General features: G+C 42.1%; 1 protein-coding gene across 3 annotated transcripts; it reads left to right on the top strand.

Moving 5' to 3' along the window:
• The first annotated feature begins 31 nt into the window (after positions 1-31).
• On the top strand, positions 32-17,817 carry cenpf (centromere protein F). Of its 3 annotated transcripts, XM_084018121.1 has the most exons (38): positions 32-62; positions 869-1,043; positions 1,188-1,313; positions 1,483-1,553; positions 1,860-1,993; positions 2,637-2,728; positions 2,817-3,084; positions 3,204-3,406; positions 3,543-3,668; positions 3,749-3,877; positions 4,251-4,373; positions 4,604-4,739; positions 4,840-4,969; positions 5,078-5,357; positions 5,462-5,668; positions 5,849-6,057; positions 6,261-6,390; positions 6,543-6,821; positions 6,916-7,473; positions 7,686-7,859; positions 8,073-8,902; positions 9,008-9,222; positions 9,614-9,752; positions 9,854-9,983; positions 10,074-10,104; positions 10,189-10,385; positions 10,484-10,592; positions 10,849-11,054; positions 11,192-11,410; positions 11,604-11,747; positions 11,955-12,144; positions 12,226-12,323; positions 12,464-12,505; positions 12,667-13,719; positions 13,903-14,032; positions 14,258-14,938; positions 15,363-15,481; positions 16,807-17,817. In XM_084018121.1, exons 2-38 carry the CDS (start codon positions 882-884, stop codon positions 16,963-16,965), a joined length of 8,229 nt encoding a protein of 2,742 aa, XP_083874247.1. In that variant the 5' UTR covers positions 32-62; positions 869-881; the 3' UTR covers positions 16,966-17,817. The 3 variants fall into 3 exon arrangements, with proteins under 3 accessions (XP_083874247.1, XP_083874245.1, XP_083874246.1); XM_084018119.1 differs by having other exon boundaries at positions 10,074-10,385; XM_084018120.1 differs by having other exon boundaries at positions 9,617-9,752; positions 10,074-10,385.
• Positions 17,818-18,424: the final 607 nt, after the last annotated feature.

Below are 18,424 nucleotides of genomic sequence, written 5' to 3' on the forward strand. Positions count from 1 at the left end.
CTGGAGTTTGAATTTTCGACATCACCCAAACAGTCAGCGTGTGAAGAAGCATCGCGCCCAAAGTAAGTGTAGCTTTCTTTCTTTAATCTCAACATTAATACTTACCGTTTCACGAAGCGGTTTGTTACCGAGAGCCGTTTATTGTGTTAAAAATCGTGTTAAATCCTGCTCCCGTTAAAAGTTAACGTCACATCGTATAAGTGCTGTTGTCACGTTTAGGTTCCCCTTCAAATTAACGCTAAATGAATCGGTTAGCTAATCTCAGGCGTGTGTTCAGCTAGTGTTAGCGTTACTTCTCTGTTTACCTAGTGGTTAGCATTACTTCTCTGTTTACCTAGTGGTTAGCGTTACTTCGCTAGCTAAATGCAACCAATGTGGTAACCGTCGATTATTGTTCCGTTAGCCACGGTTGACTAACGCATCCGCTAGCTAACCAACTGACGTTGATACGTGCTAACTTCACGATGCCCCCAAGTCAGATAATTTAGTAGCCGTATCGCTTAATTTAACAGCAACGTTAAGTTAGCTAGTTTTACATTTTACGTTAACCTTACTGTTCTAACGTCACCATCTCTTTGCACACGAAGAAGTGCCAGTGAAATGGTTATTGACGTCTTGTTACCATTCATTAGCTTAAGCTAACTAATGTTATCTCTAACGGTGACGATACGGAATGTTAATTTTAGTCAAGTGTTGGAACTAAAGGAAGATTACGTAATTTACGTAATAAACTCTCCCTGTCCATTGTTGTGTTGAGTGCAGTTAAAGTTAACGTATCATCACAGCGGTGTCGTTGATGAGCTGTTCAGTCAGTGTGCAGATTGGTGTTGTTTCCCCCCCCCCTTCAAATGAAATGATGTCTGTGTAGTCCGGTTGTGAACATGAGCTGGGCGGTGGAGGAGTGGAAGGATGGACTGCCAGGGAAAGCCCTGCAGAAGATCCAGGAGCTGGAAGGTCAGCTGGACAAACTGAAGAAGGACAGGAACCAGAAACAGTTCCAGCTGGATTCCTTAGAGGCTGCCCTGCAAAAACAGAAACAAAAGGTGACTTGGACACATTAATTGAATACGTGTAGATCAATTCTATTGTATTGAATAACTGTTACTTTGTACAAAAGTACAATACAGACACAAGAAATGTATTTTAAATTAATGGAATATTATTTATCCATGTTTCTCCTTCTTAAGGCGGACAGTGAACGTAATGAAACGTCTGCTTTGAAAAGAGAGAACCAGTCTTTAGTAGAGTCATGTGACTCTCTGGAGAAAGCCCGTCAAAGAGCCGCCCATGATCTTGGAGTCAAAGAGCAGCAGGTCAGTAACAGATAAATAAACTCATATCGTCTGCAGTTTATTGCTTTTTTTTAAGGTTATTTATTCAGTTCTAGGTGAGATATCAGATCACCCATAAATCATAGCCAATAAAATCATATGCATAAGAATTAAAAAAACACGTAACAAAAGATCCTATTCCTAAACCTAGGTGAGCTACCTGGATGGTCAGCTTAACTCCTGCCGGAAGACCATAGAGCGACTGGAGCAGGAGCTCAAGAAGTGAGTTCAGTGTCTGTTGATTCAAGGATAAATTATTGTCATTGCGCAACACAGAGATGCACAATGAAATGCAGTATTCTGTCACTCAGTAATAAACATGAAAAACAATAAACTAAGACAAATATTTAACAAAAATCAATGGGAGCAACCAGCATAAACATGTGCTACACCTTGCTATATTTTGATTTACAATGTAGTTCCCGTGGCTTTTTACTTGGTCAAATACTGAATAAATATGCTAAATATTAATAGATATAAATTGATGGATAGCACTGCTTTTTTTTTGTTGTCTTCCCAACTGCTCAGGTATAAAAATGAACTGGATCGATCGCAGCCTGGTGGGTCTTCCTCCTTGTCATCCTCCTCTGAGCTTCAGCCCTACACTACCCCACAGAAAGGGTTCACTACCCCAGCTCCCGTTCAACCCTACAGGCTGCAAGGTATTTCAGTTTTGTATCCTGTGTCTCAAGGGTTAGCATTGATATGCTTACCTTAGGGGTGTGAATCTTTGGCTTCACTTCGATTCGATTAACGATACAGTAGTTGGCGATTTGATTCAAGGACGTTTTTTTGTTGTTGTAACGATTCGATTCAGTAACTTGTAACCAAAATTCTATATCCATGAAATAAACATGCAATAATGCAAGTGAGACTATCTGTATTCTTCTGAAAGGTGAAAAATAACATATTTATTCTAGAAAAAAGTATTCCTGCATAATATTTTATGCTGAATACAAAAATGTAATTAAACATTGCTCAGTTATTTTTAACATTTTCAGTAGACTACATGCTGGCAGGGGAGAGAGTGTCTTAAACGTATTAATCATAAGTAAGAATCACGATTCATCTGATTAAATGCATTTATATCGATTATTGGTGAAGCCAAAACGATTCAGTCTATTTATTTATTGTAGCAGATCGATTTAGTAGAATCTATAGGACTGACTATCGATTCATCGATTAATCGAATGAATCGTTACACCTCTAGCTTACCTGTATTAATGCAAATGTTATTGATGTTGCTCCTCATCTACTTCTAGTCAAATGTACGTGTCTGAGTGACTCTGTGTTTGTGTTCCATAGATAACAGACTAGATGACCTCCAGGAGAAATACAGCCAGGAGGTAGAAGAAAGAAAAAGGCTGGAGACTGAACTCAAAGTCCTGCAGGTGAAGGCAAGTGCATTACTAATATTTATTATACCACTATTTATTACAGGGCTTTGTCTCTTTCAAGTTGTTTAATGTATCTCTTCTCTTCTAGCTATTGAATCAGTCCTCGGCCAGCGTAAGCCACAAGGACATCGCTGCCCGGCAAACTGGATCTTCCATATTCCCATGGCAGGATCAGGCCCCCAGTCGGCAGTCTCACGATGCTATGGAAACGCCTCTGAAGAGGCGGGGAACATCCCTGTGGGATGCCCACGAGGAGACTCCCATTAAAACCAGCCAGCGAATGAGCGCTTCCATTTCAGTGCAGAGTCCCTGTGGATCCTCCCAACAGATGCAGCAGATGAAAACGCTCAACCTAGGTGAGCTGTTGATAACTGTTTTGGAATTCATATCATATTTTTTTTTGCTCCTTTTTATGAGTTAAATATCCTGATCATGTCCAGAAACAGGACTCATATGTTAACCCTTTCTTCATCAGAGCTGCGTGGCCGTGTATCAGAGCTGGAGAGGAATCTGTCCACGCAGGAGAAGGAGATTCGTAGCCAGGCCTCCAAGCTGCAGGAGCTTCAAACCCAACTGAACCAGGCCCGCAAAGAGCTGTCTGAACGGGACAGAGACTTGGCCAAGACCAGCCAAGAGCTGAGTCAGGCCGCAGACAGACACCAGCAGGTTGTGGCTAAGGTAGGATCCCATAATTGGTATAGAAAACGTTTTATTTATTTATGTTTTGGTTCTGTTTCTGCACGATTTACATAATTTATAGAAGGCAAGATTGTTAAAACCGATAAATGACAACAATTCTGCTTATTGTTCTTAGTGTTCATCAGTTGAGCAGAAGCTGAAACAAGTCTCTGAGGAGATGAGCTGCCAGAGGCACAATGCTGAGAGCTGCAAACGAGCCCTGGAGCAGAAACTCAAGGACCAAGAGAGAGACGGTCTAAAGGTGCCGACTAGTATCAATTAAAAGGCTTTTTTATTTGAATTGAAAAAGGTTCGTCTCTGACTCTCTTGTGTTTTGTGTAGGAGCTGGCCCAGCTGCAGACTTCTCACCAGGCTTTGGAACAGCAGCTGAACCAGACCAGAACCAAGCTGACACAAGAGATCCAGCAATCCAAAAAAGACCACAACGTACTGCAGGCTGACATGGAGAAGGTGAGCATCTTTGTTCTGCTCTTCCTTCATCTTCATCTTGTAGTTATTTCTTTCATTATGTTGTGTAGCTACTGTTATTGGCTAATGTAGTGATACTGTTACTATCGGCATGCACAGACCCAAACTTATTTCAATGATTGCTGTGTTTTCAATACAATTCCAAATATGGCAGATTATTACTTATTTATTTGTATGCTGGTTGTGCCAGCAGTGCAGAAAACTCAGGCCTTTAAATTGTAGATCACATTTGCTGAAAAATTTGAAATTTGAAATACGGTAGTAACTTGGGGTCTGTGGGGAATTTGTATGTGTGACTTGTGTCATACTTCTCTGCCCATGTACGTGTGAAACTTTCTCTCTTGCTTCTTTCCAGATGTGCGTTCAGAAGAAGCAGATGGAGAAGGTGGGGGAGGAGCAGAAACAGAAACTGCTGAGGTCAGAACAGAGCCTCCAGGCCATCCAGAATAAAGAGCACGACCTTTGCAAGAAAATGGAGGTGGGTTGCCTGACAACTACTGGCATGGCTTTTATCTTTTCTTCGAGGGATAGTTCAGGGTTTGAAGTGGTGTTAAATAAAAAAAATAAAAAAAACAACATAGATTATGGATAATTACCTCATTCAACCACTCTTCAATAGACAAACTCAAGCCAAACTCTCCCCTTAATGTCCAAACAGGCTTTCGTGACCAACTAAAAGTGTGTCGTCTTTTTCTTTCTTTCACCCAGGAGCTGCAGAGAGAAAAGAACAGTGTGTCTGTTCAGTTGGACCAGAGTAGCAGGCATCTCAGTAAGCTGGAGGAAGAGAAGAAGAGCGCAGACCAGAGCTTCAAACGCACCCAGGGATTACTAGATGACCTTAAAGGTGAATTGGTTGTAGGAATGGCAATAGCAGCATTCATTTTTGAAGAATAATCTGAGATTATCTCAGTTTTTTTAACACATTTTGTCTATTTTCTCTTCAGCCAAATCGGAAGGACAGGCAGTGGAGCTGAAGAGACTTCAGACCAAACTGGAACAGCAGACTGACACTTCGTCTCAGGAGCTGGAAAACTTGAAGAAGACACTTTCCGATGTGGAGACCAAAAATGACAGGTGAGCATAATTGCTGTAGAAAAGAAGTCCCTTTCAATTAAGAAAAAAGAGTTCTATACGAAGCTATGTACCATGCTCTTTAATCATTATAAATGTATCATACTGTAGATCTCAAAGTGATCTGCAGAAACAGAAGCAAGAGACGGAAAAGCTGACCAACATGTTGACGGCGATGGAGAAGGAGAGCAAAGAGCTGAAATCCAGTCTCACCGTGAGTCAGAATGAGAGTAAGGACCTGGAGCGAGAACATCTCGCTCTGCTGGAGTGGAAGAAAGAAAAGGGCACCTTGATTAATGAAACTGAGGCTATGCAAAAAGAACTCCAGGACAAAATCGACAACTTGATGAACAGCCTCGCCTCGCTGAATGAAGCTAATGATGACGTTAAGGTAAGTGGTTCCCCGTATATATTATACATAAATGCTGTATATATATCTCACACAACCTACTTTGGACATTCTGTGGGCTGATACATTCCTCCTCACATTTGTAGAAACAGCTTATGAGTGTAGAAGGAGACAAGGCCAGTTTTTCTGCTCACGTTGATACCTTGAAGGGAGAGCTCCTCAACAAGTGCACAGAGTTGGAGGAGAAGGAGCATCAGTATAACAAGCTCCAATCTGAAATCTCAGAAGCCAGACAGAACCACACGAAAGACCTGGAGAATGTGGCTGTGCAGGTCACTCAGCTTCAAGAAAAGGTGATTTATTATATGTTTTTGTGCGTTTTTTTTTTTTATTGAAATGTGGGTCTTGATAACAGCACAGCAGACTCGATAACAAAAATTTAAAATCTGATTAGACCTAAAGCAATATAATGAATATCCAATAATTCAATGTATTCCTTGTGTGGCCTTGTGCTTATTATTTTATCTGAACAGGTGAAAAGTCTGGAGTTGCAGTTGCAGAAGGAAATTATGCGAGCAGAACAGGCTGAGAGGACCAACACGGAGCTGCAGGATGAGCACCAAGCAGCCTGTGACCTGGTTCACTCCAAAGACCAGCTGGTCGAGTTGGGCCAAGCAGAGGTCCGCCAGCTGAGGGAAAGCCTGGCTCAGTCCATTGCACAGCAAGAGGAGCAAACTGCCAAGTGGGTTTTTTTTTTATTTTTAATTAGCTCTTTTTCCAACACAACAACCCTGCAAATATCCTACCTTTTACAAACGTCTGGAAGATTAGTTTTTGTTGAGACTGCAGGGTTTAACAGGGTATTTGATGCATGGTGTGGAAACAAATGTAGCTTGCATTTAAGATGCATTTTTTTTAAAGTCTTTGGTGTCTGATCTCCACCAGGTTGGCAGAGGAAAAGGCAGCTCTGCTGACGCAGTGTGAAGAAAGCGTTTCAGCAAAGGTTGAAGAGACGGAGCAGCTCAAGCTGCAGTTGGAGGAGACTAAGCAAGAGCTGCTGCTCACCAAAAACAAGGTATGTATTACTGGACTGCAACATAAACTATTTTAAACACATATGCAATTGTTTATACTTTATACTTAATTTGCTGTGTGCTTTTACATCATGTTAGGTATAATTCCTTGATTTTGTCCGAACCGTCCATCACTGTTTTGTTTGTGTCTCAGGTCAGTTCAACAGAGCAGTTCCTGAAGGTCCAGGAGCAACTGGGAGCTGAGCTGCAGAAACAAATTGCGACGCTGTCGGACAAGGAAGAGGAACACCAAAAGATATACGAGAAGAAATCGGAAGAGCTCAAACAGTTAGAGGAGGAGCTGAAGGACGTGCACAGCGACACAGAAGAGAAGGAAAAGCAGCTCCGAGAGGCTGAAGCTCAGATTTTATCTCTGGAGAAACAAAAGGCTGAGTTGGAAAATGCACTTCAAGAGAAGAAGAAAGAGGCCGAGGTAAATTATTGCACTTTTAAAAAGGGTATTATGTTTTGTTTCATCTACATATTTTTGTGTATATTTTACAAATAACAACCTATTTCTTTTAAAGGACATATTCCAGGCTAATACTGAGGAGTTCAACAAACTTCTCCAGCAAATATCTTCCTTAGAAGAGAAGGTGTCCGCAAGCAAAGATGCAGCAGAGAAGCTTCCAGTCTTGAAGAATGAACTTGATGTGGTCAACCAGTCCTATGCTGACCTTAAGAATCAACTAGAAGCCCTCGAGAATAGTCACTCCTCCACTGTTGAAATCAAGTCGAAATTGGAGAACACCCTGACTGAGAAAATTGATCTGATCTTTACATTGGAAAAGGAGGTCAAAGAGCTAACGGAGAATCATGCTTTGGAGGTTGAAAAGTTCATCAACAAAGAGAAGGTCCTCAAAGAGAAGTATAAAGCCACAGTGACCGCTGCTAAAGCAGAATCCAGTTCTCGACGGGAGGAGATCAAGGCCATGAAGACAACTCTGTCAGCTGCTTCACATGGCTTAGAAGAGAGAGACAACACGATAAAGAGTCTGAAGGAGGCACTGAACAAAGCAGATGCAGAGCAGGCCAAAACATCCGATCTCCTGAAGGAGAAGATGGTTGCCATGAACAAAATCAAGGTTGGTTATTGATGTATTGGTTATGTTTTTGGCCTTGCATGTCGACAATTGTCTAACTTGGAGTAGAAAGAGCACTAGGTTATGTTATTCTTGTAACAAATTGGTAGGTCAGAAGAGGCAATCATCAAACAAAGTGTGATGAGTCCTCTTTTTTTTTATAGATAATTTAATTCATTTTAATTTGCTTTATTCGTGTCATTTTTCACATGTAGGTGCAGGTGGAGATGCTGCAAATGGACCTGGAGGACAACGAGATGGTCATGAACACGTTTGACAGCCAGGTGGAGGAGCTGAAGGGGACCATAGACTCACTGGAGGCTCAGCTAGCTCACAACCAAACCCAGATGTCTGACATGGAGGCAAGGCTGGAGGACAGCAAAGCCCAGGTATAGCAAATATCTTTAAAAAAAAGAAAAAAGTCATATCAAAATAATTTTGTGCCACAGATGTTAGATTTAGTATGTGGATTTATTATTTTGATCTCATTATTTTAAGACATTTCATGTGTCTTGTTGCTTTTATTTAATTTCCTAAACTTCTGGAAGCACATTGGCATCATCTTAACGAGCTCCCTAACTGGATTAAACTATCCTTTTCAGGTGTCTGTCTTGGAAACCCGGTTAGAGGAGGTCCAATCTCAGAACTCGGTGCTGGAGACGCAGTATGTCACAGCGAGGGAGGAGCTGATGGAGAGGAGCTGTGAAATGACTCGCCTGGAAGAGAACGCTGTCGAGCAAAAACAGCTAGAGGAGAGTGTTGCTGCTTTAGAATCCAAGCTCAGCCAGACCACTGAGGAGAATATCAAGTTAGAGACAACTCTCAAGCAGATGATTGAGGACAAAGACAATCATTTTCACCAGTTAAAACGAGAGAAAGACAACCTTGAGAGCACTTTGAAACGGTCAAAAGATGATAAAGAGCAATTGGAAACGGAAATTATTCAAGTCAATGCCGAGAAGAAACAGCTGGAAGTCAGTTTGGACGATCTAACTGAGGAGAACAAACAACTGCAGACCAACATTCAGTACTTAGCTGAGGAAAAGCAGACGATCGATCAGTTGACCGTAGAGAGGCAAGAAGCTGAATCAAACCTGAGACAGGCTATCGAGAAGAAAGCCCAACTAGATGTCACCCTCCATCTGATAAACGAGGAAAAAGTCCAACTTGAGGCTAAACTAAGTGAGCTAATCTCCGAGAAAACTATCCTGATCTCTAAATCGGAACGAGCAGTAGAGGAAAAGCTTCAGCTGGAAGTCAACAATAATGAGCTGACTGAAGAGAACATCAAACTACAATCGATTGTGAATCAAGTAACTGAAGTGAAGCGGCAGTTACAAGAGAGCGTAGAGGGATATGAAGAAGACGTGGCTTTACTTAAAGGGCAACTCGAGCTGAGGGACAAGAGGACTGAGGAGGAGCACAGAGAGAGGTACAGTACCTTCTTCCGTATGCATGCATATTCTTGTCCTTGATGAAATGTTTTGTTTACTGTTGACTAGAATTATAACAGCATCACGTTTGTGTTGAATCACAGGATCCAACAGTTTGAGACGGAGCAGGCAGAGCTGCGTCACAAGTTGTGTGGCTTACAGAACGAGCTGACTGTGTTCAAGCAGCAGTACGACTCGCTGCTGGAGCAGGTGGGCCAGCAACACTCTCTCATACAGCAGCTCTCCGAGTCCAACGGAACCCAGAAGAACCCAGGAGAGAAGATCAGCCACATGGAGACCGAGGAGACGGGTACTGACGGTGCGTGTAAATCAAAACTTGATTAAAGTTGTTCATAAAACATCGCTGCAGCTTTAATTAGATTTTCCACTAATGTTTTAGGGCTGCCGCTGTCTTGTAAACTTGCAGTACGAAACGCTTCTCTCACTGATTCTGTTTGAGATGCTGGAATATATTAGTTGTTGCTTATAGTTGCCACAGATTCAGATCATCTTAACAACGGACAGTGTTTTGCTCGAGGTTGAGAAGCAGATGCACTGACTATAAACTACTATGGGAGTTGCTGTTCCGTACTGTGATTACCCAAGTTAAAGTTGAATTAGACTTTATTATTAATTATAAACGTGATGAAAAACCATGAATTCAAATGTATTAATACAATTAATTTATGGCCCTGCGACCGTTTTTCCAGCAGAAGCAGCAGGACAGACTGTCGTAGAGCCGACACCTGATACAAGCATCAATACTGAGTCCCTTACAGTGGAGGAACAGCTGAACCCGATGGTATCTGACCTGAGTGAACGTTCCGCCCAATCTGATGAGGCTTCCGGGTACAGGTTTAAATATTAACCACAAATACATGGATATAGGCTTTTGAGTGTTGTATGTATTTCATTATGTGATTAAATCTATTCTCCCTCAACCATGGTAGTGATACAGAGCTGGTCTTCAAGGAGGACATCGTTGAGCAAGAGATGATCCAGGAAAAACTGGACGAGGGGCGGGAGGCACATCTTGAGGATACGACTGGTGACGAGAAGCAGCTGCAACACTTAGATCAGGTAGGAAATGATTGCAATGTGTATTTATCCTTCAGTCACGCTGCCGAAACGTGAGTTTTGATTATGACAGTTTCTTTTTCTTTCGTTAAGCTTCACGACGACAGCAGAGATGTTCTTGAAGGTAAACCTGAAAAATGTGGGACTTCTCAAGCACCTTCCTCTGTTCTTGATGATGACCTCAACCACTTCACGGAATTGATCACAGAACAAGAACTCCAGACCCTGCGCTCAGAGTTCGAGCTACTTAGGTCTGACTCTGCACTGAGAAAGGAGTTGACCTCTGAACTGGAAGTCCGAGCTCAAAACTTGGAGAAGAAAGTTCAGGCGGCGGAGGAGGAGGCACAGGGTGCAGCACATAAGCTGAACTTGGCTTTGGAGGAGAAGAAAGTTGTTGCTGAACAGGTAGGAGGAAGAAATGGCAGAATATCAAATGCCACTTAAATAACAAAGGACTGCCCTTTACGTATGATTGATACTAATACTGGCTGCTCAATTTTTAGTGGGCTCAGCTGTCGGAGGAGAGGGAGACATTAACCCTGCAGCTGCAAACGGCTAAATTCCAGCTGACTGATGTTATGGAGATGCTAGAAGGACTGGAGATGGCCAAAGGTAAATATGCATCTTGCATATAAGGGATTATCTTCACCATGCAAGATTAAATTCTTTTAAACCTTCGTCTGAAACAAGGTGCTAAATGTTAAATATGTGGTTGTGAGTGCCTCCAAATAAAGTGTAACCATTGTTTGTGTTCATATTTTTACGACCAGCTTAACCGTCACCGCGCATGATATCTGAGAGACTGCAGGCTTTAATGTCTGTACCATGTGATTGAGTGTTGGTATTGATGTTTTCCTTGATTCTGTAGGTGGATGGGATGAGAAATTCCTTCAGCAGGAGAGTGAGCTGAAGAGGGTTCGCTCTGAGAAAGCCAACCTGGAGCAGCACATCCTGGGCATGGAGTCTGAGCTGGAGACCTTGCAGGGGGAGAGGAGCAAACTAGGGGATGAGATGGAGGCCCAGAGGAGGACTTGTTCCAACATGGAGCAGCAGATAGAAACACTTACGGCAGAGGTGAGCACTCGTCCAAAGCTGTGTGTGTAAGGACTAAATGAATGTGCATGTATCGGAAAACAACAATACATTGCTGAACATTGTGCGTTTTAAAGCTTACTCAGTGGCATAACTGTTAAGTCTTTCTATTCCTCCAGACAACACAGCTGAGGTCTGAACTCGTGTCCTGCACGGAGGAGCAAGATGACCTGAACCAGTCTTTGGGCCAGTGGAGAGAGAAAGTTCACAGTCTAGAGAAGACGAACTGTGACACCAGAAACCTAATCTCCATCCTAGAGGATGACTTGAGAGCAGGGAGGAAGGAGTATGAAGTTCTGCAAGCCAGCATGGAGAAACTAAAGACGGAGAGGCAACAGGTATGCACATGTAACACTCGAGAGACTGATGTGTGATACAGGTCACAGTTGTCAGGGTATAAAACCAAAGATCTGTTGCCGACGGTGCTGAAAACATTTTAAATTGAGTGGAATCGAACCATAGGTGTTATATGTATTGCATGTAAGAGAATGAGAGTTAATTCCCTTTTCACCCTCTTCTTCTTCTCTAAAGCTGCTGGAGCAGATTAAAGTGCTGGAACAGGCAATGAGCCATCAGACTGGAGAAAGTGTGGAGCTCATCAGGCAACTCGACAACATCAAAAACGACCACACCTCAGCCAATCAAAACACTGAGTCCATGGTCGGCAAGATACAGGTGAGGGAGTTATGATTTATTGACGTTGAGTTAGGTAGAGAAATTGTTGGTCTTTATCTTGTTAGTTAAAAACAAGAGTTTTGTATTTAAAAAGAAAAACATTTACATTTAGCAAACTTGTCATATAGACAGCATGGATCAATAAACCCTCAGTTGGTTCAGATGCTCTCTTTAGTTTCTAATCCTCCTGGTTTGTCCTTTAAACAGGCTTTAGAGGGAGAAGTGTGTCGTCTCTCACAGTCTCTAGAGTATTCTCTAGTAGAAAAGGGAGAGATTGCCTCTCGTCTGAACTCCACACAAGATGAGGTGCTGCAGATGAAGACCGGCATCGAAAAGCTTCAGGTTCGCATCGAGTCGGATGAGAGGAAGAAAAAGAAGATGGGGGAGCTCCTCAAAGGTGACTCTTAACATCCTTCTGACATGACATAACCTCTTGGAATTTTGTGAGTTGTCCTCATTGTGACTCTTTACTCTCTAGCTGCCCAGAGGAAGTCTGACTCCCTGCAAGATCACATTGATGCTCTGGAGCGAGAAAAGGAAGATGAAGAGCAAAGTCTAGAGGATGCTGTGCTTCAGGTAGTCTGTTGTAAACAATGTCTAAAAAATAACAACAATGTACAGTATGTCTGTCATTGTAGTGGCTCAAATTCACATGTGATTCAATAAATATGTGCTCAGTTTGTATTAAATGTAATTTTTTTTATGCTCTTACACAGGCCGAAACAGCCAAAGCTGAGTTGGAGGAGGAAAGGAGAAAGGTACATTCCTATGAAACTGTTGGCTAGCTGATGACCGTGGTCATTCACATGTTTTTCTTTATGTTCTAAGATATGAAAGACCTCTCATGCTGCTCTTTTCCTTTCCATCCTGATTTTCTTTCACAAACCCCTGTTTTTAACCCTCATTTTGTGGTCCTCAGATGGAGGAGGAGAAGAGGGAGCTCAGCGAGAAACTATCGGAGCTCTCTGCCACGCTGGAAAACCTGAGATCTGAGAAGGAACGCATGGAGAGCGAGCTAGCAACCAAAAACGGAGAGATAGAAAAGCTGAAGGCCACTAAGGAGGAACTGGAGCGAGGGTTGGAGAAGGCTGAGGTGGATAGACGAGAGGGAGAGGACAGACAGAAATACAGGTTAGAAGAGCTGGAGAAAGGAATGACAGAGCAAGCAGAGAGACAAACGAGGCAAGTGGATGACCTCCAGGCACAGCTGGAAACCTCTCGTCAGAGTGAGATCTCCCTGGAACAAGAGGCTGCGGAAACGGAGGTGGAGAAAGAGAGGATGCAGTCTCTGCTGGAAAAGATGGAGAAAGAGACGGCGCATCTGCAGTCTTCTCTGGAGGCGTGGCAGACGGATGGAGAGAGGCTTCGCTCTCAGGGGGAGGAGTGGGAGAAGGAAATTAATAACCTGCAGACCAGTATTGTGGCTTCAGAAGAACAAATTGGGGAGCTTAAAACACTCCTAAAAGCTAAAGAGGAAGAGAGAAAAATGATGGAGAAGGAAGAAGAAGAAAATGGCCGGCTGGCAGAGGAAAAAGAGAGACTGCACTCAACCCTGTCTTCAGTGAAACAAGAGAGAGATAATCTCCATAGCACTGTTGCATCCATAGAAGAGGAAAAAGAGAGACTGGAGCAAGTGAGGGAGGCATTAGTTGAGGAAAAGGAGAAGCTTCAGTCGAGCCTCTCCTTGATAGAAAACGAGAAACGTGGCATGCAACAAACTATTTCTTTATTAACGGAAGAGAAGGAAAGAATGGACGAGGAGAAACAAGAATTGCAGTCTTCCCTTTCTTCAATTGAAGTCGAGAAATATAATCTGTCTTCGGCTCTTTCTTCATTGGAACAAAAGAAGCAACGAGCAGAAGAAGAGAAGGAGAAACTTCTAGAAGAACAGGGGACTCTTCAGGCTAAAGTTGCCTCCGTGGAGAAGGAGTTGGAAGCATCCAAGTTGTCTGCCGCACAGCTCGATAAGCAGGTACGCACACACACACGTAGCTCTATTTAAAATATCCACATCCAGCTGCAATAGTTGTGTGGACCAGTCGACTGTCCAAGTTGAACACCGCCTAGATACAAGATGAACATAAATGAGAAAGACATCCTGTTTCATAGATTTCCACATGAATACATATGTACACTTTCTGTCAACCCACTACAGGTGTCGGAGCTAACATGTCAGGCAGCTCGTGTGTCTAAAGAGAGGGACTCTGCCCTGAGCAAGATGGGTCTTTGGATGAAGACCTGCAAACGGCTGGAGCAGGAGAAGCAAGAGATGTTTACCAGCTCAGGTGTGGAAACCTTATTTTTAAAATCTTGATGTTGAAATAATCAGGACCAACTAGAATTGTCAGTTGTTACTGTTTTTTTAAACAAATGTCATTAACCAACAGTCATTGGTTGCTTAATTTGACCTCCATACTTAGACTTGCACTTTGCTCTGACAGCATGGATATTAGGTCGCGAGAAGTTGCGGTTGGGTCTATTTATTAATATTGTCCCCATTTTTGTTACAGGAGACAAAAAGAGCATCGAGGAGGTGCAGACTGAGGTGGACCGGCTGAAAATGGAGGCAGAGGAGCGGAAAAGGGAAGTGGAAGACCTCAAGACTGCACTTCAGCAGGAATCGCAACAAAAGACAAGGGAGGTGGAAGAACTTGAGGCTGCCCTTGATGGAAGGAAGAAGGAGTTGGAAGAGAGAAACTCACAGCTGGAGGTGATGACGAGTGAGTTGGATGAACTAAATCAACTCATGGAGGAGAAAAGCAGGGAGGCGGATGAGAGCATCGATAAATACTGCAGCCTGATGGTTCAAGTCCACAAACTGGAAGAGACTAATGATGCACTGACGACCCGGCTGGAGCAGCTCACTGCTAGCCAACGTGCTAATGAAGCTAATATCCCCTCTAGCAGCACTGACGGCACTAGTCGCAGACGCTCAAGAAGGAAGACTCTCTCCAAACATCAGGAAGAGAAACTGGATCCCAACACTGAGAATGTGGCTCCTTCAACACCTCAGGGGTCACCTTCGGGGAAACGGGGTCACTGTGAAGTAACTAATAAAGACAGTGCCCAGGAGGCCCTGCACAACCTGACAAAGAAGATTAGAGCCAACACAGTGACTACACCCAAACCAAGAACTGAACAGGAAGACGACGAGTTCAGACCAGAGGGACTTCCTGAGCTGGTGCAGAGAGGTACGTGTCGGCTGGTAAACTTTTAAACTAACAACACCAAGAGGAAAAAAAGTCCCCATAGTTGGTTTTCTGTGCCGGTGTAGTGTAGTGCGAGTCCTAGTTGTAGCAGTCTGTCCTCTCATTTTAGTGGGATACTGTAATTAGCTTGTAACTTTGAAAGAGAAAATGTAATGATTATTATATGATACAGAATAAACTCCAGCACCGTGCTCTGAAAATGAAATACTGTACGACTCTAGACCCTTCACTTTGTTTTCAGATCTCTACTAATCTACTTTAGCATAAGACACTTAAGTGTGTGTCAAATGAAGTGTATAGTCAACGTAAATGAGAAATCACTAGGTCAAATAGCAGTTGGCAGAAAAAGCACATTTTCACTGAATTTAGTGCCAAAAAAATGAAATCATACTTTGCACTCTCACAGGTTTTGCTGATATCCCTCTGGGGGAGGCCAGTCCATTCATCATGAGAAGAACTACAGTGAAGCGCTGCAGTCCTCGACTGGCTGCCAGACAGACTCCCACATCTGTATCTGATGACAAGGTAAGTGTCGGCAACCGCTGCCCTCTCAAACACAGACGCACACGCACTACAAAACAGTACTCCGCCTGTGGCATCCGTCCTTTGTTTGAGTGTTATTACTGGGATTGCTCCCTTTTATTGGGGAAAATATAAAATGCTAAAATATTAACATTAACCATGTCTTGTGAAATATAGAGAATACAGTTTTTCTGCGTTTTAAAGGCAGTGATGCACTTCGTACACTTTAGAAAAATGAGCGTGATATCTTTGAGGTTACCTGTTGGTATCTGAAGGAACTTTTAAGAAATGTCTGAGAGTCAAAGACTTAACAGCTTCTTCCACCAACTTCCTAGAAAGTAGAATCCAGGGAAATGTTTATCCTCATAGGATTTCCGGATTCCCCAACTTTCAGTCGGTTCGGGTCATTCTCTAATTGCGTGAGGCCAGCTCAAGTGAACCGGTGGTAAATTAAAGGATGTAGAGGTTTCAGGTCAGGGAGGTCAAGAGGAAAAAATGTCTCAGGGTTAACTGAGCCCCTGCTGTGTGACCTCCTGTCTTAACATCTATCTATTCAAGCCAGAAGTGTGTAAGTGTATTCCAGTGTTGCCCATGGGACCTTATTTCGGAAAAATATGGATTACACGTATGATGGTTGTCAATTTAAAGCTAATTTTTCAAGTTAAGAAAGTCTCAATTTCTAACATGTTTGTTGTAATATTGTTTTGTTTTGTTTTTGTTTTTTTGTGAAACCGATATGTGGATTACATCTCGTGTAGCCTAATATACGTAACCTACGCAGCCATTACCATGGCTACTGATTCTGGATGCTGGACATACTGAGCTTTTCCCCCTCAACGAGCAGCAGCAGATAGTTATTTCAACTCCATTTCTGTACGTTTTTGCCGTACTGACGTGTAAAGTTACCGCCAGTAAAATACCTCCACTAATTAAATTCATGCTCTACTGTATAACCACGCTGGGGATGTCAAAGCAAGCGACTAATATGACTATTTGGGAATTAATACCAAGTGTATTCACACTATTATTAACTATTTCAATTACCAGTCAAAGTTCTTAAGACGGAAAAAATATTATTTCTAGAGAAAAGTACCAGCGAGAAGAAAAAACGTATAAAAATGTATTATTCTATACAGCCAGATACAGTTACAGGTGTCCATCTCCACATTAAACATCTCCCATTTCATTTGCAGCTGTGCAGTCATGTCTTTGGTTATCTTCACCTCCGTCAGCCCTTTAACCCACTAATAGTTAGCATTTTACTTGCAATTAACAATAAGGGCCTTCGGATGTACAAATGATTCCCTTATCTTGCTGTTCCTTTGCAGACCTTGCAGGCCGTAGCCCTCCAGAGTCCGTCTGCAGAGAGCTTCAACAGGAAGTGTCTCTCCCCAAGTGGCGAGGAGAAACTTCCGCATCGATCACTGGGTTTACACAAGAGCCCAGAGCAGAACGAGAGACAAGAAGACAACTGCCATGTCCAGTAGACTCACACTCACACACAATGTTGGAAATATACACTCATAGATGCACAACATATTAACACTTCACTTTTTTTAAAGTAATACCACATTTATTTATAAGTAATCACTTAAGATGCACCTTTTTCTTTCTTTTTGGGGGTTTGAGGTTGCGTGGGTGCTACATGGTTTAGTTTCCTGTTAAATCACTTTCTTCCTGGACTGGACTACGATATCATTCTCTGTTCTTTAAAGTCACGAGAAATGCAATCAATAACTAACAATGAGGCAGATTAAAGATCAATGTGTAACTCTCCAAGTGCGGATTTTCTTCAAAGCACTGTTTTTTAGTTTAGTTTTCTTTTTTTTTACCAGATTTGACTGACTTTTAAAATAGTGGATCTGTATTTCTGTGTGTTCAGAATGAATGAAACCGTTATTGTGTTGTGATGCTCCTGAATGGAAACCAACCAGGCGTGTTGCTCTGTCTTCATGACTTTGTAACTCTGCCTTTACCACTGACTCCCTGGTTGTACAGTATTTTGTTAGTGTGTGTGAGAGAGACATGTCTTGAACTATGTAAATAGTAAGTGATATATAATAGCTATGCATCATCCATCTATTAGTAACCTGATCGCGAATGGCAGCTAAGATTTTGTAGATTTTGTCTTTGTAATATTTTCCAGATATTATCGTTGAAGTTTTCTTTTAACTGTTTTTTAATTTTTTTCTTTCTTACTAGTCTTTGCAGCAAATGTTGAAAGCCGATCTGCATTTGTTTTTATTTTTTTAGGTGTAGTGATGTTATTGCTCATTGTAAATAGTTGATGCCAAATAGCTCATTGCCTCTTTTTATACTAAAACCTAACTGCTTCGTAACTTGTGTGGTCTCTTTGTTTGCTTTCACATGGGTGTCTTGTCTTTGCTGCTGTTATTTGCTAACTTTTGAAAAGATATAGGTAATTACAGGAAACGCAGTACACTCTGCCACCACTGGGTGGAGAACCAGAGCCATATGGAGAGAAGAGGCTGGATGTGAGTGTGACCGTGTGCAGGATACAGGCTCTAGATGGAGGCAAAGTCAGTGATCTAATAAGGCAACGTTCTGGGGATCCTCAGGATGGAAACTACAAGAGCATAAATTCAGCTCAAACTATTTTGTGTAATGCATGAAAGGAATCTTTAGTTTGATTCATTTTTCAGAATGTTTTGAAATGCATTTACCTTAAAAAGGAACCAGTTTGTTCCACAGATGATAATAATTCAGGATTCATTTAGCTTTTATTGAGAGTTTGAATTGTTTCTATGCAGCAGGAAACTAAGTGGCCACATATTTCTATAAATTGAGCATTGGAGTGTAAATGAATACAGTGGTAGTATATTCCCCGTCCTGATTTCTTTTTTTTCTTTTCTTTTTTTTTGCATATTTGTCACATTTAAATGTTTCAGATCATCAAATTAATTTTAATATGCCAACTTGAGTGAA

This window comes from Eutrigla gurnardus (assembly GCF_963514095.1).
Source record: "Eutrigla gurnardus genome assembly, chromosome: 1".
In the NCBI taxonomy this organism is placed as follows: Eukaryota; Metazoa; Chordata; class Actinopteri; order Perciformes; family Triglidae; genus Eutrigla; species Eutrigla gurnardus.